General features: G+C 43.8%; 1 protein-coding gene across 1 annotated transcript in view; it reads left to right on the top strand.

Annotated features, from left to right (window-relative positions):
* Positions 1–26,037, top strand: part of GRM7 (glutamate metabotropic receptor 7) — a 283,321-nt gene that overhangs the window by 221,982 nt on the left and 35,302 nt on the right. The window contains exon 8 of the mRNA XM_075158579.1: positions 17,613–18,548. Within this exon, the coding sequence (XP_075014680.1) occupies positions 17,613–18,548 (936 nt within the window). The remainder of the gene's footprint in view (positions 1–17,612; positions 18,549–26,037) is intronic.

Here is a 26,037-nt window from a genome sequence, read left to right as displayed (position 1 = left end):
GCCCGCTGAATGACCATATGCTAATTCCTTAGTCCGCCACTGGGTCTCCAAAATGCATGCTAGCAGGCAGCGGGACTGAAGTCACGTAGGTCCTGCTCACAAACTGTGATTACAGCCTGACTTGGTAAGTGCTCTTGGAATAAAACTGATGCAGTTTGTAGTACCACAGATGGTTTTGACACATTAGGTTTAGAAACGGCTGCTGTAAATAATTTTTATTCAGATAAGGGCACAACCTCGAAATGCATGATAGTAACCGCGTGAATCAAGCAGCGCTTCTTCTGTACCACAGAAGAGAGCTAAACAAGTCATTGCAAATCATCAATAAATGCGGACAATCCCATTTGTACCTGTGCTTTCTTTGAAAAAAGGCTCAGGTAATGCATGTTATAATCCAGAGAATCCCAGAGTGTGTCTCCAAGTGTGCTTCAATACACTCGTGCCAAACATTTAGCGTGTAATGCCAAATTAAACCAGAAAATCTTGGGAGCAGCAGGATGTTGGCTGCATTAACATCTGCATATATGCAGTAGAAAGCTGAGGGGATGCAACGTTGGCAAATGGTGGGAGCGTGTGCTGCGAGAGCTGGTACCCGGGTGGGAGTCCTGTGCGATCACTCTGCAGCAAGGCCTGGTGTGAAGGGGATCAGAAATCCTGCCAGGGTGGCATTTTTTGGTATGGGGAAAGTAACTTAGAGAATTCAAGTGCTAGGAGGCTTTGAATAGCGTTACAGAACCATCCAGGAGAACAAGTACCAGCAGCTGTCAGTCACCACCGTCTGCAAAATTAGAAAATAATCCACAAAGAGGTTATTTGGCTCTAGACCAGTGTGGACCCCTTTCCTGTCTGTTATTTGCCACTTTATGCACTTTATGCATGCCCAGTTATCATGAAAACTGGGTTTTTTAAAAAAGAAAGGTTATTCAATGAGTTGAGCTTTCTATATAGATTTTCGCTATATAAAAATAGGAAGGCAATAGTTAAATCTTACATGAAAACTAGCTCAGACTTGGAATTAAAGACGTGAAATGTCATTTCCTCTTTGTTATTGACCCATTTTGCCCACTGGTAATGTATACCGCGTGAGCTGTACTACCTTAGGCAAAGCAAAGTGAATTGAGCTATATCAGCTTTTGGCAACTCTGAGCATCGGTATAATTTTCCTCCAGGTCTGAGAATGTCACAAGGTAAAATGTTTGCAGGGAATGCTAAGAGAAACCAGGCTGAGAGAATATCAAAGATGTATTACATATCTTCTCAAAGACAGGAAAAAACCAGAAAACGTAAGGAGCTCATAAAAGCTATAATGGAAAAAAATTACGTAACAGAAGACTTTGTGACTTCAGAATTTGCTTCATCTTGTGTTGTTCTCTTAAATGTCCATGAACCTGTAGGCAGGCAGGCTTAGGCTCTGAGAATAAGTAACGTAAGAAATAGAAGGTCAAAAAATAAATCACCATGTTTTTAAAATAGGTGATGTTTTTACTCCTACACATTGCTGCTTAAATCCCTTTTTGCAAGTCTAATGTATTTTTGTCAGCAAATATATTCAAGAGCAAATACTTTGCGGGGATATTTTATGGATAATTAACAGGTTTGGTTGCTTTTGGTAGGAGTAATAATGTCAGTTTGTGTGTTATTGAGGGCGTAATATTCTTTTTTTAATACCTGGAAACGGAAAGATGCTTTTCAATGACGGATGTGTTTTGTTGTGTTTGGAGAAGTTCACTCAGCTATGTAGAGAAAAACAGTACATACGTGCAACAAAGCTGTTCTGCTCACCAAGCAGCTACTCCTCCACCGCTCTGAGAGTAGAAAGCAGGGTACAGCAGCTTGTCCAACAGCACTTGAACACTCGGCATTTTGCAAATACCTGTCAGGTAATCCAGCAGAAAACTCAGGTCTCTAGCTAGATCCACTGTGGTGTTTAGCTGTGGTTTTGCCAAACTTTTCCATCCTTCTCCCCCCTTGTTTCTGTCCAGCAGGACCCCCCAGAACTCCTGCAGTAAAGCTGCAGCATCAGTTGGCTCTGACCGCGCGTTGCAGCTGCTCTCGTCACCCTCAGTCACGGGTGAAGGAGCTGCTTGCTGTTGTGGATAAGCTCCAGTGGCATGGAGGTGCTGCACCGGCTTTTATGTTTGCATCTCATCCCTGCCCTGGGAAAGGAAGTTTGACGGAAAATATTATCTCTGTTTAAGTCCGTGAGTTGCAGGCTGAAGGTACACGGAGACACGTGATTAGCACGGTAGGCAACGGCAAGCCAAGGCAGTGCATGGAAAAGAGGGAGAATCTAGAAGTATCAGCAAACAGTGATTGAATTTCTGCTTCTAGATCAAACGCATTTAAGTTTTGTCTTTTCCTTTGCAAAGTAAGTGTAATCTTTTGTCCTGAAGGTAGTGGACAGCAGGATGGAGGTTCATGTCTAGCAAGCCCAGCGGGCACCCACCCAGACGCTTGTCGTGTTTCTTTCTTTGATGTCTCCTTTCTTACCCACTTTATGTTTCCTCCTGCAGTTTGTCTGGTGTGGTAGAAGTTGTTTGTTTAATATCCCTGTGAGTCACAAGTGCCTGGCGTTCCTGTCCGGAGGTCGGGATGCAGCTGGGGGCCGGTGGGGACCCGCGGGGCCAGCCCGCAGGCAGAGCACGCGCTTTGCACCATGAGGCACGCGGAGGGCTGGTTGTTAAGCTCTTCTAGCAAAATATTCCAGGGAGGTGCAAATCAACAGTGCATCCTGACACAAAGAGCAAAAAAAGTTTTATTATTATGCTTGTATGCAGAGGACGAATGAAATACACAGTGGTTTCTGTTGAGATGTTTGTGGTTAGAGAATTGAGGTGTGCTTTCCATGTGCAAAACCTGGAAGTCAGAGTAGTGAGCAGGATTACAGGCTTCTGGACTCGACCTGCCTGAGATTTTAGTTCGGCAGATCCTCAGCAGGTGTGGGCTGGCATCCTCCAGTCATACCAGTAGTCCTGTGACTATTAACAGCAGCCAAAGGCTTGCTCGTTTGTCTCCATTTTCATTTATCTGATTTGCATGTAAAATTTTTTAATGTATTGTATTAACAGATATAGGAACTATTGGCTTAAAGCTATTTTTGCAGGTCCAAAATATAATCCAGCTGTGTTTTGCAAAATGAAATTTTGCTACCATACAGATGCAAGTGGCAAGGATAGTAGAATAGAAATTATGATGATTGCATAATATTGCGCCTGTTTGCTTTAGAGGGGAGAAAGAAATCCCATAAAGGGTATTTAAAAAGCTCTGCACACATCAGGACCATGTGAACAGTCCTTAGAGTTTCCAACATTTAAGGAAAGCATAAAGGTTCCTGACAGAGAATGTGTATTGAGTGGGTCAAAAATAATCACTTTTTAAATGTCCCTGAATACTGATTTCTGTAGAAAATTGACGTGGTTTGCGGCAAGACTACAATATCGGATATATAGCGTGCATTTTAATGTGTCTCAAGCTAATCGTTCACATAATAGGCAATAATGGCCCCAAATAAACAGCTGCAAAGGGTCTTTAGCCTGCTCTTAAAACTTGAGAGGAAGCCTTTATTTGCTTTGTTTTCCTTTTTTATTTGTTTCTTCTTCCACTAATCTGAAAATGTACATTTTATATGAAAATGCTGCCTGAAATGATCCCCATGAAACAACCTTGCTCACTTGTTAATTGCACCTTTTATGGCATGGGGATATGTATTTGACCGTTAAAAGTAGCATCCAAGCATCTGGCTCCCAATGGTAACTATAATTAGAAATTTTTTTCCATTCTTGCAATGCCTGTCCTTTAGACTGGCTGGTGAAGGGTAGTTCAGACTTAAACCTCCTTTTGCAAACGCAGATCTTGGGTCCCTTTTCCTCTCAAAAACACAACTGGAAAAGGTGCTACAGGCTTTTCTCCTCACTCACCGGTACATTTTGAGATTCGAGTTCATTGAGGACGTGGGAGCTTTACGCGTGGTCCCCCCTCACCTGGGGGCGAATCCCGTCTCCCCGCTGCCAGACGTTCCCTGCGAGAGGGGAGCGCGCCAGGAGGCTCTCCACGACTTTACTGAAGGGATTAGCCTGTTCGTGGGAAGGAAAATTCAATGTGCTGGAAGGAAGGTGCACAACTGGGAGTATGTCTTACAGTTAAATATTTAGGGCGCTCAACTGGAGGCAATAAGATCCCGGTTCCAATCCTTCTTTTACTTTTCAAAGAGGTGGAAAGGAATGGCGGGGAGGGAGGGAAGGCAAAGTGTTGTGTTATTATTGCTTTAGTATGCAAAAATGTGATGAGGCACAAAATTCCTTAGCTTTGCAAGGTTAATTTAAAAAAAAAGCTCTGAATTTTTTTGCAGAATTTTAGTGGAATTTCAACTAGACCAATACCATTATTGTTTTAGGCAGGGTGTGATTGGAGGGCCAGTATTAATTTAGATATTAAATCCATGGAATGGTCTTCAATTTCAACCTATGCTGCTGGGGTTTTCCATTTTGTCTGTCTACCTGCTGCGACGTGCCAGTTCCGTGCAGACCAAACCAGTGTCCTGCGCAGCTTTTGGAGCAGGAGCAGCTGCCAGCATCAGCCCTTGGCCACCTTCCGCTGCAGAACCGCCCGACACAGCCACACCACCTCCCTCGTCCTCTCCCGGCTCGGTTTCCGCGAGACGTGACTGCGGCGTTGATGGAAGACTGGCCCCAACTGCAGTATAATTAAAGTCCCATCAGGCAACCCTAATTTTCTGTGTACCATCTACAGTTCTTTTAGGGACCGATTGATTGAGTATAACCTGAGCAAGATAATTCAATAGTATTAATAACGCTGCAGCAATCCAATTAGGGCCTAAATGAGTTAGGTACTGAGTTTCACTCAGAATTTTGTATTTCTTTCATCTTGCTTCCCCGGCCTGTGTGTCATTATGCCATGCACGCTAGACATGATGAGAAAATTACTGTACCATTGATGCTGATTCTTTAAAAAGGGAAAACCGGGACCAAATAATTTGACTAGCAAATACTGGTCTTTGAATCAGCTTGGGAATTAGTAGGATAAATAAACTAAAGCATTTTGAGTTGGCAGGCACTTCAAGATAAATGCTATCCAAATTACACACATGCCATTTGGTACATTTCTAGTTATTACCCTTTCCGTTTTGAAAGTGGTATATCAGATTTGGCAGATGTATTCCTTTTTCACAATCATAAATAACAGAAAAAAAGAAGTTATTAGCTCATAAGCAGAGATAAACAAACATAAAGGGCTAATCCTGTTCTTAAAACTTGGGTAAGGTCAACACATGGCTATACCATGAAAAAGAACTCAGAAAAGGAGTTTTCAGGAGAAAAAACAGAATTCTTGGACTTGCTTCTGGATGTGCCATTGTCATCCAGGCTTGCCAATTGTTGAGCGTTATGAACGTGTTAGAAACAGGCATTTGAACATTTGATTTTGATTGCTTAAATGCGTGAGCAATTGCTTTGCCCTAATGTTGAGTTATATTTTAGGTGCTTTGGTACTTTGGATTGCAGGTTTCTTGTCATCCTGCACAACAAAACCTTTCAGTCTCGATGCTGTAGGACAGGCAGGTACAGAACTACAGATACGTGGGAAGTTCTGGTAGAGTCAGTGGGCATGTGCTAAAAACTGCATTCTGATGGCTTTGGCCTCTCCTCTCGCTGTACCGTGGCTTTGTTACACCGGATAGTTTCCTTCGTCCTATTTATCATGTACTTCTGCATTCACGTGCCACGCTGAGATCTTCGGATGGAAAACAGCGTGAGAGTCAGCCCGACCATTTTAGCCTTCTCTGTTAGGAGTCATACAAAAGGTAGCCTCATCTAATTATTTACTGTATACCTCATGACATTTAAGTTTCTTATTTATATTCTAGCTGCAACATGGGTATATTTGAAATAAGATACATGCAAACATGTCCAACCATCCTAAAAAGCAGAAGAAACTAAAGATCTGAAATACCTTGATTGAAGGAAACTTTGTTAAGGCTCCTTCCAGCAGAATAATAAAATATTGAACAGTTTTTCTTATGTAAGTATGCAACTGGGCCACCTCACTTGAAATGAAACCTTTCATCTTTTCCCTTTTTGTTTTGCATCGCAGTGTATGTGAATCCTGTGCTGATCAGACCACTCCTATTGAGGTCCCGGTGTTTGATGTGCGCGGGATGGTTGGGGACACAGTCTGGTGCTTCATCTCTCTAATAACAGACGTTGAGTGCTGGGCAGACCCAGAGGCAGGTTAAATGGCAGTGCCATGGTCATTTGGTGACCTGTTGTTGGTGTGAAGGGGCATGTTCCTCACTGCAGGCTGTTCTTGTTCATCAGAGGTGCCGGGCTTCACTTTCAGCTGCGTTTCATTGAAGATCGTGACACTAAAGGACAAGCCAGCTTATGCCAAAAAGCATTAAATGCTTAAGAGAGGGGTGTCCAGGCTACTATTTCCATAGGTCTGCTTTCATTGTCCCAGTTAGTAGCCAGACAAGCTATAAATTGCTCCTTTAGTTAAGCAGAATTTTATCTCCTTATATATGACGAGACACGTCAGGAGTTGGCAAAAGTGCAGGTTATGAGTGGGATGAGGGGATGTTTTTTCAGACTGAGATTGTGGCTTATGAGTTCTGCCAGTGCCACCTCCTCTGAGCTTTGCCAGGGGGCACAGCCTGCTCCTGGTCCCGTCTGCCAAAAACATACAGCTTTTTAAAAAGGCTTGGTATTGTTTAACGGACTGCTTTACGTAAATTCCTATGAATATATATAGGCACGTCTGCTCTAAATACCTCTGAGTCGAAATCCTAATTCCTACTCGGAGTTTGTGCAGTCATTAATCGGGAAGAAACGTACCTACTTTTCAGGAATGTAGTCGATGTCAGGACATCACTATTTTTGACCCACATCCTAAAATTAGTTCTTCTAAGAAATCTGCAGCTGGCAGATCGATCATTTTAAAGCAGTAAAATGAGCTCTTGCCATTAGTCTGCAATGGTATTGCTCACACCTCCTTCCTACTGTAAGTGCCGTACGACATGAGCTCTCTAACGAGGCTAATCTGTGGGAAGTTCATTGCAGCTCTGTACCAAGGCTAATGGTAATGAAGTTCAAACCAGTTTGGTGAATTACTGAGCTCGGATCAGCCACTGGGACTAGATTCATAGCCAGAAAAGTGACAATCCCCGAGTGTCCCTTCACAGAAGTTTGACTAAGTCTCAGCATTTTGTGGTGTTTTGCTCTTTTCTAGCGTAATGGGTTGAGGTTTCTCGGAGCATGGCTTACGGCGAGGACAGCGTGCTGGGGGTAAGCTGGGAAGTGAGCACCTACGGCACAGCTCTCCCGATGTCTTTTCTGAAGATGCAGATGCTAAGGGTTGGAATGACACCGTATCTAGCACTAAGGGGCATTCTTCAGATAAAACATCACGTAAGAGGGGAATTGCAGGAGTTTTCTCAGCCTTGAGATTGAAGGGTTTTGTGTTCTCCTGAGTAAAGCACATACATATCTTGCTCTCTGCACAACATGGTTAACTTAATTTTGGTTTTGTTCAGGGATTCTCATTTGGCCCATGATATAATAAATGATATATTTAAACTAATATAAATATCAGGTGATGAAGGAGGGTGATCTTCTCCTAGAATATTTAGCTCTGTAGGCTGAATCAAAGAAAGAGTCCTGACTTAGCAAGTTTGTTTGTAAAGGTGAACCGAAACGGTATGTATAGAAGGTGTTTCTGCATAGCTCTTATGTCGAGTGCTGCATGTGCTTTATGCCTTACAGCTGCCGAGGCACGGTGCTTATCATCTTGCTTGTATAATCAGCTTTCAGACACTGCTGTGAGTGAAGGCTATTGTATCGCTTATTAGTAAAAAATGACTGATGCTTTCAGTTCTGTCTGTCACTGCCAATCTTAAATCACTGAACTTTCCTCTCTACAGATATCTCTGAGAAGAACACTTTTTGAATCATTTGCAAAAGATGTTGTCAAAAATACCTATCTGCTTCTGAGATTCAATCTAGCAAAAAATTACAGTTTTTCTGAGTAATGCGAAAGTGTGTTCTGAATCGAGGATGGGCGCAGACCTTCACGGCAAGGAGCTGCCTTTGGTTTTGGCCATTAAAATCCATCTTCATCGGGCCAAGCTAGAGGACTTTGGGAAATCACATTTCCATGTACTCTGCAGAGAGTTCCTTTTGGCAAGTCTGACGGAGCATCCTAGTGAGCGTGCTCCTGGCTCGGGGGAATGCCAGAAATGTGGGAACTGAGCCAGGAGAGAGCTGAAGTTTCCTGGGAGTGGGGTAAGGCGCCTGATAAACAGGATTTGCGGGACTTCTGACACTGGCAAAGTTAAGCACTGGCAGATTACTTGTCTGTGGTCCATACAGTATGAACCAGCAGCTGAACTAAAAAGAGGTTATTATTTTTCATAATCCCTGCACCACAAAAAAAAAGTTTTAAGAGTGTTAGCACTTTTTTCAGGTAAATTCTCCCTCATAGCTGTGTCTTTTGAGTAATCTGCTGGTGATTTCAAGGTGATCTATAGCATAATTAAACACTGATCTGTTGTTCCTCACTGAAGAGAAGCTCCAGCTGAAATCAGTGGGAGTGTCACTTGGTTAAAGCATTCGGGGCTGGTCCCACAGTGAGCTGTCATTTCCCCCGTATGAAGCTGAAATCTGATGTGTAAATATCCCCTTAATGTCATGCAATAGGTTTTCCTCCCCCCCCACTCCCCAACAACAGATGCCTTTAGAGCACCCTTCTAAAAAAGCAAAAAATCAGATAATTTATGGTGCACAGGTTTGCGCTGTGCTAGGTTGTAGCAGGAATCGAAGGAAAGCTTCCCCCTAAAAGTTTCTGTTGTTGGTTGAGGGGAAACAAATGACTGCAGCAGAATGAACAGCGATAGACAAGGGCTGGCTTTATTAATTTTCAAATGAATACATGATATTCTGAAATTAAGCCCAGCAGGTAAGAATGGCAGTGCTGCTCCCCATGTGGGAGATGTTCTTTTCTGCATGTAAAATATTCAGGGCACCATGAGCTTAGCCTGTTTTGTGAAATATGGAAGATGACTATTAGACTGGATTCTCTTTTGACCAGTTTGACAATGAGATGTGCTGGGAACGAAACGTTGGGCATACCACAAAGGGCAGCCACGTAAACCCCCAAACGCCCTGTCATGCAGTCCTTGGCTTGGGGCTGGTTACAGATACTCTCATTCTAAGCCACTTACTTAAGGATGAAAAATTGTCTTAGATTACCTCTGCTTTCAGAATATAGATTTGCTCTAACCTACTAACTTAAATAGGTAAGAATTGTGTGTTATAGATGCACATTTGGAAGTACATGCTCTTTTTTAATCAAAAAAATATTATGCAGGGGATGCGGGATGAATACTGAAGATGCATGGTCCATCCCCTTCCATTAGCGAGAAGACAACACAAAGCTGTAGTCAGATATAAAAGCATTAAAATAATTAATTTTCAGTTTTATTGTTGTCAACAGAAATGTATGATAATAAGCATTTTTGCAAAAATTGTAGATTAAGCATTTTTCTTTACATCAGTGTTGTGCTAAAAATGTCTTTGGTTTAATGTAGAACAAATAGCCTTTGGATCTCATTAAAGATGTTATTACAAGTGTTCAGTGTAACTTGCTTCTGGTGTCCTTAAAGTAGGTAAGATTGGTAGAAAATGATGGCAAATATTAAATGAAAGAAAAAGTAAGATCAGGAAAGGAAAGAGAAAAATAAATGAGGTTTATATGTAGGCTAAGAACTGCTTATTATGAGATCACCAAAAAGGAGTTACAGCGTAGGAACAAAAGTGATGTTTCTAGCTGAAGTTTAAATCATAATTAATTTAATGTGTTAAATAGAAAGGGATGCAGATGCGATGCAGATGCAATGCAGATTTTTATACTGTACCCAAGTACCAACTGTCCTTTACTCTAGGTGGCAAGAACCAGTGCCAGGGGAATTTTTACCCGTGATAGGTAATACACAGCTGAACATTCAGTGCGAGAAGAGCGGAGCGGGAGGGAGCCTCTCCCGGATGCACCTGCAGGTACTGAAGGTGTTAACATGAAATCAGAGTTTTCTTACTAGAGAAAAATACAGATAGACGACTGACCTCCAGTATTTCAGTTTAAGCCTCCACCAGCTACCCAGTGAAACACTGGTGCCCAGCCCCGCAGGCGCTGGGGATGCAACCCCAGGCAGCAGCCCCGGGGCCGGTCCAACAGCATCCCCGCGCCTCCCAGCGCCGCGCAGGGTGCCAGGCTCCTCGCCCGCGGAGCAGCCCCGTCCTCCTGGCACCGGAGTAACCGGGCGAGCCAGTCCCGCGTCTTCCAAAAGCTATAAGGAAAGTTGTTTTCTGGACACGTTCATACAGCGCTTTGCACTGTGGGGTCCCTGCCCACACCGGGGCTTCCCAGGAGCTTCACATCAGTGAGAGGAGGAAATTGGAGCTGTGCCGTTCCTGGCTGAGACTGATCCTGGGGCCATTTTGCTCATTAACAGCAAGTGTGAAGATGAGGGTCTGGCATTACGGCAATGTTGTCACGATTTCTTGACAATGTTTCTGATTTGTGCTGACAATGAAAAATTGCAAGTTTTTTGGCAAGACTTTGAGGAAATGATGAGTTTCCATCACCTTCAATTAGAAAGTTGTGATTTGCCTGTCCTGGTGTGTTACGGACAGGACACTGTCCCTTCCCACAGCAGTCACTGTTACATTAGGGCAGAAGCAAGAAGGGTAGCAGTAGGAGAAACCAGAACAAAAATATATAAGGACATTTAGCTTCTGTTTATAAAGAAGATAGATCGGAGGGATTTAAGATAATTAAGAGAGCAGGAAAATTTAGGAGATTTTACTTTTCCTCTAAAGTAGCTTTCTTTTGAAGTGTCCCAAGACACCTAAAGACACTCGCTAGCACTAACGGCATTGTCCCTGCCGTCAGGGGGAAGGCAGCGCCGGGCTGATGCTCCATCTCGCTGATGAAGTGTTCCTGAGGAACGGCACTGAAAGTAGGAAGAAAAAATAGCTGTCACGAGGCAGGGGTGAGCTGCAGAGCTCAGGACCGGATTTCGGATGCTCTGCGGGGAGCAGGGGTGCCCGGGCTCTGCCGGGGCTGCAGCACCCCCGTCCCAGCAGAGATGCTCTTACAGCAGCTGGGGATCAGGTTTAGACACCATTATCTCTGGGTTTTGGGGGCTGCTGCTTAACGTGTCCTACTGCAGATGAGACAAGCTGGGCGGGAGTGTTAATCTGCTGGAGAACAGGAAGGCTCTGCAGAGGGACCTGGACAGGCTGGATCGATGGGCCGAGGCCAACGTATGAGGTTCAACAAGGCCAAGTGCCGGGTCCTGCACTTGGGCCACAACAACCCCAGGCAACGCTACAGGCTTGGGGAAGAGTGGCTGGAAAGTACCCAGAGGAAAAGGACCTGGGGGTGCTGGTTGACAGCCGGCTGAACATGAGCCGGCAGTGTGCCCAGGTGGCCAAGAAGGCCAACAGCATCCTGGCCTGTATCAGAACTAGTGTGGCCAGCAGGAGCAGGGAGGTGATCGTGCCCCTGTACTCGGCACTGGAGAGGCCGCACCTCGAATCCTGTGTTCAGTTTTGGGCCCCTCACGACAAGAAGGACATGGAGGTGCTGGAGCATGTCCAGAGGAGGGCAACGAAGCTGGTGAAGGGCCTGGAGCACAAGTCTGATGGGGAGCGGCTGAGGGAACTGGGGGTGTTTAGTCTGGAGAAGAGGAGGCTGAGGGGAGACCTCATCGCGCTCTACAACTACCTGGAAGGAGGTTGTAGAGAGGTGGGGGTTGGTCTCTTCTGCCAAGTAACTAGCGATAGGACAAGAGGAAATGGCCTCAAGTTGCGCCAGGGGAGGTTTAGATTGAACATTAGGAGAAATTTCTTTACTGAAAGAGTGGTCAGGCCTTGGAACAGGCTGCCCAGGGAAGTGGTGGAGTCCCCATCCCTGGGGTATTTACAAGACGTGTAGATGAGGCGCTTAGGGACATGGTGTAGTGGGCATGGGGGTGTTGGGTTGACGGTTGGACACGATGATCTTAGAGGTCTTTTCCAACCTTAATGATTCTGTGATTCTGCCCCGCACGGATTTTAGAAGCTGCTTTGGAGTAGCTGGATTTTGACTGATTTAAAACAAGAAAACAGGAAGAAAATGAAGAGGCAGGAGTGAGCTCAGTCTTTACCTCATTTCGGGGTGCCGGGGTGTAACTGGGCTCAAACCTGTGCTGGGGGCACCCAGGTTAAGAGGATGACTCCCGAGCCAGGGGGTGCGAGGGCGAGCGGAGCTGGGTCCTGCGGAGGAGCTGGGGTGGGACCACAGCTTTGGTCCCCGCGGGGAGGGGAAGGGACCGGCGGCTTCCTGGAGCTGGTACGCTGTCGCTGCAAAAACAATCTTTCTGTTTAAATAGAGGTCTTGTCGTTTCTGGGGATTTTTTGCGCTATCCTGAAAATGCTTTAAGCCTGCACTGCTCGGAATGCAGTGATTCGTTCGTCACAAGCAAAAACCATCGGGATTTTTTGCCTCCATCACCTTGCAGGCTTCGCACTCGCCTTAAGGCTTTTCTGTCAATGCCTGGCAGGCAGTGAAATTAAAGTAAGTTGCAGTATGAGGTGAAACACCTTATTTGCAGTGTCTGGGCAAGTCATTGGAGTAGCTTTGCATCTTTCTCTGGTAGTTTGGCTTATCGTTGCTGTTATCTATTGAAGGGATTTTAGTTGATATTTTGCAGAAGGCTCTGTTGACTATGTGTTATTGACATATTCTTAGCTTAAAACCATTACCATGTTAAAGCCCTGGATTTAGAAACTAATTACAAGACATTAATAGCTAAGCCCTAAGAGCTAAGTCATGCAAATATTGCTATCTGTAAAGTTGAATATACAAAAACTGTTCGAACTGCTGACTTAGTAACTGGAGTCTAGAAGCAATCTGTAAAGGTGGCAGTAAATCTGAGCACAATCCTCCACAATTGTTTTCTAATGTGGCTGTGAAATTAATGGCACAGTTGTTATGAAAGTTGTATCAGGGAACATGGCTATTTTTTTCCCCAAGTAGGTTAATTATCACTAATGTAATTATTTTTGTACTGATTTTTATTTTAATCAAACATTGCATGAAACAATTTAGTTCAGAACAAATAGCTTATTACAGAAATGTTTGTGGTAGTGAGAAAAAAAGCAGCGATGTTTAAATTATACACATATATTGAGTTACTTTATTCATTAAAATGAACAATTATGTTAGGCCTTATGAGACAGACTAAGCATTCCTTGTTAATGTTTGTTCTGTAGTGAACATAATGAGAATTTATATTGGAAATGGATCTCATCCCTCTCGTTCGAGGCATTTATGAACTGGGCGATACGTAGGAGTTGGGAGAGCGTGGAGAAAAAAAGAGTTAGAGTTAACCTCTAACCAAGAGGGATGCTGCATTGCTCTGTGGTTGTGGGGAAGGCACTGGATCTGGGAGGGAGCTTTTTCTTTTCTTTTTTGTGTTGTTTGTTTGTTTGTTTGTTTGCTTTTGGTTTTTGTTTTTGTTTTCCTCTGTACTGTCCCACTGTAACATAGTGGCTCTGCTGGATCCAAATACCATGGAGCACAGCCAGCTTTGAAGTTCTTTTTTCATTAGTTGTTTTGAATGTCCTACAATGAACCAGTTGTGGGGTTTTTTTCCCATTTATCAGATCAAATCATCAATGGATGAACTACAATAGCATCCGTCTGCACATTGTACCGTTGAAGATGTGCCAGTTAACATGATGATAAGTGGATGATGGGTAGATATGTGATTTTTCAAGACATGAGACAGATGTGTCTACAGCACCTAGTGCTGTAGACTAGATGGTCTAGGTTTTGCATCCTTCCCAAATTTGGCAGAATCGTAATGGCGGAGTTCATTGTGTCCCTCAGTACTGACTTGGTCAAGTCCTAAGTTCAAGATGCAAACTTGTGGATAGCTGTGAGTACAGTGTGCCTGGCTACATCTGTAAGTGGTGTGGTTTGGGAAAAATAAGTTCCCTAATCCTCTGTGTGCTATTTTTATATATGACTGAAATGGAAGGTTCTACATAAAAAAGCAAGATTTGTGTTAATTGTAAGAATACTTTCTCATGATTTATGAAATTGTTTACTTACTGCTTTCTAGATTATGAGCAGTATTTTCAGATAATCACTTTCTGATTATGGGATAAGAGTTTATTATATTTGCTTATAGAAAGGTAGGATTTGTAAGTATATAGCACTCTTCCTCCATGGATCTCAAAGATTTTGTAGGTCTTTGTTATAAATATAATTGACAGCACCTTCAGCTTATATGTGGGGAAATGGAAGAAAAAAATACGTGAACTGCCTTGCCCAAGTTGATCAAACTGGCCTGGGAGCAGGGTCAGCAAAAGAGCATGAACCTCCTGGATCTGCCATTTCCCTAGTTAATCTTGTCATCTGTGGTTTTAATAGATGTGGTTTAGTTTTGAATCTTGGCAGGTAAGGTTGGTTGCACGTTGAAACAACGGTCTTGGAAATCTTCATCCTCAAAACCATTTTTACTTCTGCCACATCTCTCCTTTAAAAATAGGATGTAATGTGCAAGAAGTTGAGACTTGTCGTGGCGGTCTGCCGCTCTGTTTCCTGTGGTTTGTACCTCCGAGCGCTGCTCGGACGTTCCGCTGCTGGTTTGCCGTCAGCAAAAGCTTGGGCAGGACGCGGCAGTGGGCATTGAGAAAGAAAGAAGCGACCAAACCAGCGCTGCGGTTCCTGCCCCTGAGTGAAACCCTCTGCTATTTTGTTTTTGTTGAAGGTCCTCTTACAGTAGTTGTGGACAAAAGTTGTTCTTGGTTTTCAAAAGCTAAATCATTTCAAGGAAACTGCAGTAAAAGCTGGAAGAAGGAGGGAGGGAGAAAGGGGGAAGAAAAAAAGTACATCAGGCATAATTATTAGATCTTAAAGCAGCCAAATACACAGATGAACATTTTATTGCTTTTGTTTGCATTTCTGAAAGGAGATATGAAACAATAATTTCTTTCAAAGGCAAAAAATGTTTCAAAAATATTCGTTTCTGAGTGGGAAAAGTGTCTCTAGCTTGACTCAGATTCTCGTCTCCTAACGCCAGGCTCTGGTTTATCTGACAGGCAGTTCTCATCATTAATTTTCTCGCCAAAGCAGCAGAACGCTGCAAATCTTTCTGAGGCCAGTGATACAGAGTTGTCATGGTGTCATCCCAGGAGACCAGAAAAAGGACTTTCCATAATTTTGCCTGATCTTCTATTTATCTCTTTACACACAGTATCTGTGCAGAATAAAGTACCTTTAGGCTGTCCCAACTCCCCAGCGATGCCATGGAATACCTTTGAGAATATGGAAATTCATCCATTTATAGTCATAAGGAGGGCGTGGGGATATGATAACACATTAATAATTCTGTGGTTCTGTGAGATATTAGCCTACAGAAAATTGGCGAGAATCCTTTCATCACTGGGTCAAAATCCATGCAGTTAGGATGCCTTTCTCATTTCATATCAATGCATGCTGTAAAAAGGGCATCAAGAACTTCTATGTTTAATAGTTATGATAGAAAATGGGGACTTCAGGCTGGATCGATGTGTCTCACTTTCTAGCTGTACAGGTCAGTTATAGCTACCCTGTCTCAGTCTACTTTTTAAAAGGGCAAGATGCAAATCAGCGATTAAGAAGAGTAAAAGAAGATGCAAACTGGCGGCCAGTTGGTTTCTTAAGGAATTGTCATGAAATTTTTCACACCTGCTTTATGGGTCAAAAATCTTGGCTCTGGTTGTCTGTACTCACCATCTCTTTGGTTCTTTGTCCTGCTAACATCTTTTGTCGTGCCTCTGCAGCAAGTTACACTCACACGTGCCAGCTTACTCCAGCTCTTTTGCGAAGCATACGCACAACCTAGGAATTCAATTCCAGGTTTGTGAAGGGCTTGCTAGCCTTTACTAGTTGGAGCAGTGACAGAGTTGGGCATAGAAATGGATTTCCTGGCTCCTTCTAAGAGCTTGCAGTAAGACCAAACTACCATTTGCCAGTGCAATTAAATGAGTCTTTGTATTCTCCTTTATCATCAGGTACTCCTTTGGCTTCTGTGAGCTACATACCTTCAGCTCAGCGCAGTATGAAAGAAGAGTTCATGGATCTTTTTTTTTTTCTTTTTCAGAATAAGTTGTGAATATTGAAGGTTAATGAAGTTTCTCAAGCAGTGGCAGACCTCTAGAATATCTGTTATTGAGGGATTATTTTTATAACAGTCACAACAGAGACTCTTGGTAGTATAGTATTTGAGCAGCGTGTGGCTTCAGGGTTTTTTTTTTCAGATATATGAAATGAAGATGATACAGGATCTATTTTGAATTAAATTCGGAAAGTGCAACTTAATCCTTCAATTTAAGACTTGCAAACCCCAGTCTCGCTGTATACATTAATAATCAAGGCAGCTGATTCAAGAGACTCATCTTAGAATTTTTTACTTGTAGGGGAAATAGTGGAGCTTGTAAGCATTTAAGTAACCTAAAAACAAATAACTGAAATTTTGTTTTTAATAACACTTATCCACATCTATCCCAGGAGATCAGGTTTTATATTTGGAAAAGCCATACGTACACACACACATACACAGAGCAGCTATTGGAGTCCACTGAAATTTTACTGGGCAGCTGAGTTTGTAACTGGTGCAATGAATTGGCACTGGGAATATCAGGACCTTCCCAGTGGTTCCAGTCTGGACTATTTCGGGGGGGTCCAATGCTAAACCCTCCTTGTTCTTGGAAACTGGTTAGTGGCTTTAGTCGGGAATATTTTGAAATTATTTGTGAGTCTAATTTTCTGCAGTACTTGGGAGCCTTTGTGCACATACTTTGGAGTTCAGGTTTCTTAAAATTGCAGAACAAGTGAGACTTTCCATTTATTTAATATAATCATTTATAATTTGCATTCCCAGAAGCATGTATGGTATTTCAAAAGCAGAATGTGACTTTGAAATGAAATATTATTTAATTTTTCCATTTTTCATTGATGACTATTTTCTTTGTCCTTCATATTTCTTACATGGCTCATATTGCAGATCTTGCCACGTTCTCACTGATTCCATGCCCTATATAAGACACATTTCCACCTCATTTAAAATATTATCCTGGTCAGTAGTAGTTCCCAGAAGGGAGATCTCTTGTTCTGGTCTCGGTAAGAAGAGATGCATGGAAAGCAGTTCTGTGAATGTAACTCCTGCCTTCCCTCAAGCCATTGCAGTGTTCTTACTAATTTTCATGAAACAAGGAAGAGGTTCACACGCTACTGTTTTATCTGATGTTGTGTGTCATTCCGCCAGAATTAACTACTAATAAAAATGAAAAATGAAGGCAGTAAATACAGTCATGCATTAGAGTCCCATGCAAAGATACTAGCATGTGTGGTTCCCGGTGCTTTTCCAGGAGTCTAAAACATATAAAATTTGTCCATTTGGTTTTTCTCTTTTGTAGGTTCCCCCTTGGTCCTCCCACCTTCCATTCCCACCCTGTTTGCCTGACAGTAACATCTAAATAACCAGCCTCTTCCTATTTCACATCTTGTAGATCGATGAAATGCAGTGGGGCAAAGGAGTGCGTGAAGTCCCGTCCTCGGTCTGCAGCCTGCCTTGCAAGCCGGGAGAGAGGAAGAAGATGGTGAAGGGGATGCCGTGCTGCTGGCACTGCGAGCTCTGCGATGGCTATCAGTACCAGGCTGATGAGGTGACTTGCCTGCTCTGCTCATACAACGAGCGGCCCAACGAGAACCGAACGGGATGCCGTTCGATACCCATCGTCAAGCTGGAGTGGCACTCGCCGTGGGCTGTGATACCCGTCTTCTTGGCTATGCTGGGAATTATTGCCACCATTTTTGTCATGGCAACGTTCATCAGATATAACGACACTCCCATTGTCCGGGCTTCTGGGAGGGAACTTAGCTACGTCCTGTTAACAGGGATATTTCTGTGCTACATAATCACATTTCTGATGATCGCCAAACCAAACGTTGCCGTGTGCTCCTTCCGGCGTATCTTCTTGGGCTTGGGGATGTGCATCAGCTATGCAGCCCTGTTAACTAAAACAAACCGCATCTACCGCATATTTGAACAGGGCAAAAAGTCAGTGACAGCACCCAGGCTTATAAGCCCCACATCGCAGCTGGCGATCACGTCGAGTTTGATATCTGTTCAGCTTCTAGGTGTCTTTATTTGGTTTGCAGTTGACCCACCCAACATCATCATAGATTATGATGAGCAGAAAACTATGAACCCTGATCAAGCCAGAGGAGTTCTCAAATGTGACATTACAGATCTACAAATCATTTGTTCCTTGGGTTATAGCATTCTTCTAATGGTTACATGTACTGTGTATGCCATCAAGACTCGGGGTGTCCCAGAGAATTTTAATGAAGCTAAACCCATTGGATTCACTATGTACACTACCTGTATAGTATGGCTTGCCTTCATTCCAATATTTTTTGGCACTGCCCAGTCAGCCGAAAAGGTAGGTGAAAATGAACAAACGTGCATCTGATGTATCAGGATTCATTGCAGTTACAAATTGCGTACTGATGTTCAGCTTTACAGAGATTTTAAAACAAGCTATCCAGTTAGCTCATTAGTGAGACACGTGCAATATATAGCACTATTTTCCTTCTCCATTTAGCTGGTGGGCTATTCATTTGATAAACTGGCAAATGATCAATAGCAATCATATTAGCCATTAGTTTTATTGTTGCATCCATTTCAATTGTATCTTTTCAGTAGGATAAGTGGGAATTAGCTGTCATATTGTCCAGAAAGAGGCATCTCTTAACTAAATCATTTTGAATACAAGATGTAAGCAAAAAAACTGTCAAAAAATAGTCAAGTAGACTCCTGCGCTTCTGGGGTTCAGCACCGAGGGCAGTGCTTAGTCTGATGAGTGCTGTGCTTCACAAATAGCAGCCTCAGGGCACATTTACACCACAAGGTAAATAGTCTGTCCTGAGCTCCAGCTGCTGAGACTAGACTGACACTGCTATCTGTATTGGTTATTTTTAAACTAGCCCAGGTAGATTTGCCCTGTAACTCATGGCAAGGGTATAGCCAGAGTCTGGAGTGAATGCCAGGTTGCTTCCCTTCATAAGTGAGGTCCACTTAAGCTTAAGTTCATTCACCAAAAGCCAGTCCAAAATATTACATTTACGTGACTTAAGAAAAAGCATCCAAATGTTAGGATCTAATCCATTAGTTGGATTGTTGCGAAAACTAATTATTGCAAAGCGCCGTCAGACTTGATTAAAAGATTCCCGTTGGCTTTGAGAGGCTTCAGATGCTGCAGGGGAGTCTGCAGCGTGTCTGTGACAGGGCTCATGTGCACATCACTTCCATCCCGTGCTCACAGCTGCTCAGGCACTGGCGGCTGAGGAGAGGAGCTGGGCAGCTTAGGGAAATACGCCCCAGCAATCAGAGCAGACATGCATCTGAAGAGATGCAAAACTTGGTCAACTTTGGGCTTTGCTGCCAACAGAAATCAGGTTTAAAATGCTCTTTGAACATGCATCAAATCAGCTCTGCTGGGACCACCAGCTAGCTGGGATCCCAACCCAGCGTGTTGCAGCTGGTGCTGTGATGGTTTAGGTGCAAACGATAACAGCCTCTCTTCTGTCTCACACGAAGTAACAAGGAGAAGGTCACTCCCTTCTTCCCATTATATTTATTGGTGAGGATGGTGGCCTTGGAGAAAGAAGGCAGAGGACAATATGGTTCATTTTCCAGAAGACCATTGTCGGAAGGTCTATTGGCAAGAAAAAATCTTTTCAGATTTGCACTTAAAGTATTTAAAAAGGGAGAGCCTTAGTTGCTCTGTGTGTTTTGAGTAAACAGTATTCAAGAGAAAAATAGATCTACTATTACAATGTGTTACCTCCTGGGTCTTGGCCCCCTTCTGCACGTTCCTGTTGCTGCCCAAGTGGCTCCAGGTAATGCTTGGTGATAGAGATCTGGTTTTACTTCTCTCTGAATCTTGTCTGGAGATAGCTGTAAATTCAGAGTGATCTGGCAAATACCAGCAAGCCTAGTCTTTAGGGAGAAATGAAAATACTAGGCTGTCCTGAACTGCTGTCAGACTGCTTTACCCTCCCCAGCCCTGAGCCCATCTACTTCCCCAGCCCGGAAGAAGCCACTGCCGTGTCTCCTTACCGGCATACTGCCAGTTATCCCCACTTACTGAACCCAAACTTCCCTGTGCAGGAAAGAGCTTTGGCTTCTTGCTACTTTTTTCCCCTCTATCTTCATTTAACATTTGTTCTTTAACACAAGACTTGGGCAAGCTCGCTGCTGTGGATAAAATCATTGCACATTTTAAATGAGTGAGCAAATTTCAGATCCCAGCTAACACATCTCATGTTGTGCCAGGGATATCATTTGCAAATTTGCAGCTGTTAAACTTACGGGTGACTGAAATAAAATTGCAGGAAGACAGCAGTGTGTTGTTCAGGCAGGTCCGTGCTTTGGCTACAAGTCCCTTCCATAGGAAGGTGCCTGCACCAGGGCTTTGTTCTCTGCAGTTCGGGAGGTTGGTTGTACAGAGATTTGCAATTCTTTTGGCCTCAGTTTGCCGTGGAAGAGGGGATCAGCCAGGAGAGGTTATGGAGGTTTTCACGTATCATCTCACCTCTGCAATGGGCTTTACAGGCAGCCATTGCATCCCTAAAGGGAATTAATTTCAACTGGAAAGGAGGTCTGTCAAGTCTCACAAATGCTTCAAACACCTCTGCTCTCCCTGTTGAGGGAGAGATAAGAAACAGCGTAAGCGGCTTTGAACGCAGTTGGGCCCGTTTGTAACTTTGGTCTGATGCAGGGAGTACAGTGCAGCTTTTGTGCTCTGCCTGGGAATGCTGTAGGCCTGCAGGTGACCAAGATGAAGCGCTTGAAATTGTTGTCTGCAAAGATTTAACCAGGCGACAGAAAGACACAAAGAATTTCAAAGGCTGCTGCCAGCATTCAAAATCATTTAGTAGCAAAAGCTTTAGGTTTCCATGTAGTCACAGAGCTGAATTACCCTCTACTTCTTTGAAAGCACAAGGTTCTTGTACAAATTCATATAGGACAGCAAAAGATGATGATTAACTCCATTTCACACAGGGCACCGAAGAGGGTACGGGGCAAAGTAAGCAGCGGCTGTGCTCCAGCCGAGGGGAACACCCCGGGCCGCTGCACAGAGCCCGTGGCCCCGGCTGCTTTGCTGGCTGCAGCCCCGGGGCGGCCGCGGCCGGGGGGCGTTCGGGCAGGGGACTGCAGGATCGGCTGGCTGTCGCAGCCCAAACTCCTCACGTGCTGCTGGGGCCTACTGCAGCTCCTCGGAGTGAAAGCTGCTATGTTTTGTCCAACAAACGGTCCAGTGTGATCATACCTGTGCAATAAGCATGCGTGCGACATGCATGAATGCACTTACGTATAGTCCCTATAGATGGCCCATCTGGCTCCCCCAGCCTATAGGCGCTGGCAGACATTGGCTGTAGCACGTTTGACCAGTACGCTGTGCCAAATCGGAGTGCTATACCTACGGCTTTGCTGTTGGGGCTTTTTCCCCCTTCGGCTCTACACAGAGATCAAGCTGCAGTAGCTTTGCTGCTTCGCTTTCTTTTCTGACTCTTTTTTTGAGTGGGGGTGAGGGGGTTGTACTTTTCTGTGATTCCTAGTGATTTCCTGTCAGATATTTTCTCTGGAAAATATTGCATTTAAGCTTAGCCACACAGGTCTTTGCTGAAATGGAAATTGCACCTGCTGAAAATCTCATGCAACACAATTTTTTAAACTGAGAAATGGTGTTATATATAGTGTTGTGATTTTCATTGTATGGATTTATTTTATTTTATCAAGAAATACAAGCATAATGTTGTTTGGTAGAAAGCATATTGAAAATACCTACCTTGTTCAGTGTAGAAAATAACAACAACAACAAAAAAAGAACTAGAAGTATGCTGCAAGTAATTCATGAAAGACAAATAGTTCAAGCAGCAGCATTTGCAGCAGACTGGAGGGAGGCGGTGTGGTTTGAGGAAGGCCAGACGTCAGAGTTTGCGCTAGGATGGAGACAAAGCATTCAGTGTACGGGAGGTGGCACATAGAAAAAGCAAATTCCTGACCTTTTTACAGCTTGTGTTTACTCAGCCAGTTTCTTTGTCCGCTATCTAAAAATTCAGAAAACACATGGTCAGTTATAATTTTAGGCTTAGTTTGGTAACGCAGCGTGTCGTTTCCCAGTGGGCATGGAATATGGTTGTCCTTACCACGTTTCACCATTCTTTGAGTTTCTTCGGCTTGGATGCAATGGTCACACAGCCATTGCTCCATACCTGGGAATCGCTGCTGCTGTCTAGGTTTTGGGGGCTGTGTTTCGGGGCGTGGGGGGGTGGTGGTGGGGCATGTTTTCCTATAACTACTAGTACGTATTCTAAAATTTGATGTAACCTTTGAGGACTAGGACACAGTACTGGGGACTGGAATCGTGCCATGTCTTTGCTCAGAAAGATCCTTCCTTTAGCATGTATTTGGTAGAAAGCCACTAAATATAGAATGGAGTCCATAGAGAGAAGAGGGGGTCGCTTACTGTTCAACTCTGAGCAGCTCCTAAGGATCAAAACCATCCTCAGCTGAAGGGTCAGTGGGGTTTTGGGGTTGAGGACAGGGGACAGTGTCCATCCCCGCCTGCTGCCCAGCTCCTGCCTTGGTGTTGCTCAGCTTGTTAACCCGAACGTTTGGAGAGGGACTGTAGGGATGAAACACTGCTTTTATGCTCCTGGTGTAATTGTTTTTGACAACAAAACTATTTTAAATTCTCCATGGATGTGTGGGTATCTTATCAGAAACAAAGTGGCCTCAAAGAGCTGTTAAACCAATTATAGGAGTCATAGCTCCACGGCAGTCAATACAAGTGGCACTTGAAAAGAGCACAGATTGCTCTGTAAGGTCAGGCAAAGCACGGCTAAATCAATAAGCCAAATTGAGTCAAAATTTTAGAGTACGAAAGTGAAAGGATGGGAAGGGATGCAGGTGGTGTGGGAACGCATCCTGCGGGAAGCTGCACCTCGCACTCTGCCCCGCAGAGCCGGAGATTCATTAGTCCCTGCAGCCTCTTGGTTGGTGTTGTGGTTTAACCCGGCAGGCAGCTAAACACCACACAGCCGCTCGCTCACTCCCCCCCTCCCCCCCCCGCAGGGGGATGTGCGGGAGAATGGGGAGGGGAAAAAAAAAAGTTAAATTCATGAATTGAGATAAAGACAGTTTAATAAAACAGAAAAAGAATTCATAATAATAATAATAACAGAATATACAAAGTGAGTGATGCACAATGTAATTGCTTACCACCCGCTGACCAATAACCAAGTAGCAATCGCTACTTCCTGGACCACCTTCCATTCATATACTGAGAATGATATCACATGGTATGGAATATCCTGTTGGCCAGCTGGGCCAGCTGTCTCGGCTATGCTTCCTCCCAGCCTCTTCCCGAGCATGGAAGCTGAATGTCCTTGACTAGCAGGGTACTTAGCAACAACTGAAAACATCACTGTGTTATCAACATTCTCCTCATACTAAATCCAAAACACAGCACTAGGAAGAAATTTAACTCTATCCCAGCTGAAACCAGGACAGTTGGTTGTTCACCCACTTTTACTTTGGTTATCTGTTTTGGATTTTAACTCGTTTCCAGAGGCAGGGCACTGCAGTAGGGGATTGCTGGGGCTGATGGGGGCCAGCGGTTTGGGGTCAGGTCCCCCTGCCCTGTCCCTGTGTGCGGCACAGGGACCTCTGCCGTGCTCTGTCTTGGACAGTGCCGCAGGACCGCAGGCTTGCACCACGGCCGGGGCATGCTGCGGCTCGCTGCTGCTCGCTGCTGCGGGGCTGCCGTGTTTGCTCCTTCCACGGGAAGGCTGTTCCCTGGCAGTGAGCTCCTGCTTGAGCGATGTTTCAGGAGGTGCATTTGAGATTAACCTGGTTTCACGAAGTCACACGTTTTAATTTCTGGGGTTTTTTAATTTTTATTGTTTTCCTTTTATAGATATTGTAAAGAGCAACAGCATGGCAGAGCATGTGATATGCTCTAACACATCTTGGAAACATCACTTCATAGGTCACAGTAATAGTTTGCTTTTTTATTATTAGTCTCTCTTGTAGTGTAAATATTTTTAAAACTAACACCGTTGCAGATTTTTGGAGGCAATGCTTTCATGGTAAAAACAAAGTGAAGGGGAAAAAGCATCTGTAGTTAAATCAATGTGATATGTAGAGTTCTTAAAATACTGGTTTGCTTCTTCTGTATATAAAAGTAAATTTATTGTTAGGAAAAACAATACTTTTCAACACTTCTTATTACCATTTGTTTTAACCGTTGTTGTGTAATGTAGTTGTATTTATTTTTAAGTGAATACTGAAAGAGGGCTGAGACAGGCGGATAGAAGTACACCTCCCAGCCCTGTGCCGGGCATCCTCAGTCAGTGCCTTCAGCAGCAATTCGGGCAGAAACTCCCCTTCGCCATCCTCTGAGGGAGCCAGCGTGAAGCGGCTCTGTCCGTAAGGCTGTCTGTCCGTCAGCGCGGCCCCGGCCCCGGGGTCCTGCTCCCCGGCGCTTGGTGGCAAGTGGCGAAGACAGGCAGCAGAGCCCCTTCACCGTCTGGCGGCAAAGCCTAAAGAAGCAGTAGCCTTCCCAGAGGGCCTTCATCCCTCTCCTTCTCCTCGTCTGCAGGAGAATCTCCTAGGAAGGTAGCTGAGATAAAAAGCACATCCCGAATTTAAAGTAAGATTTTGGAAATAATCTCTTCTTTTAAAAAAACTTGCACAGGAAGGATGCAATAGGAGATTACGGAAATGTTGAATTTGGTATATTGGTGATGGTGGTGTTCGGGGATTAAAAGGGCAGGAGGAATTGCCTGAGGGTTTGTGTTAAACAGCCTTGGTTAGGGTAGGGTTTTTCCTTGCCGCTGTGTTCTCCCTTTCTTCTAACAATGTTCAGCTCTAATTATGAAGGTCTGTGAGATCACAAGCTATTTTGTTCTCCTGCAGCTATTTAGTATTACCATATATATTTATATACTGTTGCTTAAATTAAATTTCCTGAATCCCTAGCATGTCATACTTAAAAATTAGATCCTTGTAATGGCAAACCTGAACATCACTCTGCTTTATGTAGCAGGCATGCCAGAATCCACCTGGGTACTTCGCTTGCCCAAAACCTAACGCTGCTTTGCATTACTGTACAAGTGCGTTTGGCATTTGACTCAGACTGACGGCATCCCTTATTAGTATGCGCAGATGTATGGCTTCCTGTGAGCGTGCTCTTCAGATTTGGAAGGAGGAATGCAATTTGGAAACTTGCCAGAGCTATAACCGTTAGATTAAAACAAATCATTGTCTCCGCAGGTTTGAAGTCCGTATCTGTACTCTTTAACTATGTACAGATGTAGTTGTGTGTGTTGAATATTCTCCTAAGATCTTATTTTCTCAAATTATGTCATTGGACTAATATAGAGGGATATGTCATCATTATATTTTTATGTTTCACAGAGGTTTTATTGCCTCGTAGCTGTGATTACTTTTATTTAGTAATTGCTAAGATTAAAATAATACATTTCTGGATATGTCTACAAGCTAGTAATAACTGTCAACATGCTCCTGAATATATTATCCAAATGGGATTTTTTCTTGAAGTATTTTCAGGACTTTTTTCAAGTTAAAAAGGTTATAATCATGACTGAGTGAGTGATGATGGTTTCTCAGCAAGTGTGGTCTTCCTGCTTGGGAGCTTTATTCAGCCTGGTACGTATAAGAGAAATGGGGAAAAGTTGACCATGCAGTTGACCATGCAGTCATCATTTTCCATCAGCTTATTTTTGCATCCAGATTGCACGAACCCTTGGTTGTAGGGGTTTTTTTTATTGTAATACAAACACTATGAAATTTGAAGTTCTTAATCCGATCTACTCTTCCGCCTTCCTTCTTGTTTCTCT

This window comes from Calonectris borealis, chromosome 10 (genome assembly GCF_964195595.1).
Source record: "Calonectris borealis chromosome 10, bCalBor7.hap1.2, whole genome shotgun sequence".
NCBI classification, from domain to species: domain Eukaryota; kingdom Metazoa; phylum Chordata; class Aves; order Procellariiformes; family Procellariidae; genus Calonectris; species Calonectris borealis.
The sequence above is the reverse complement of the archived record's forward strand: the minus strand, read 5'-3'. Positions and strand labels throughout refer to the sequence as shown.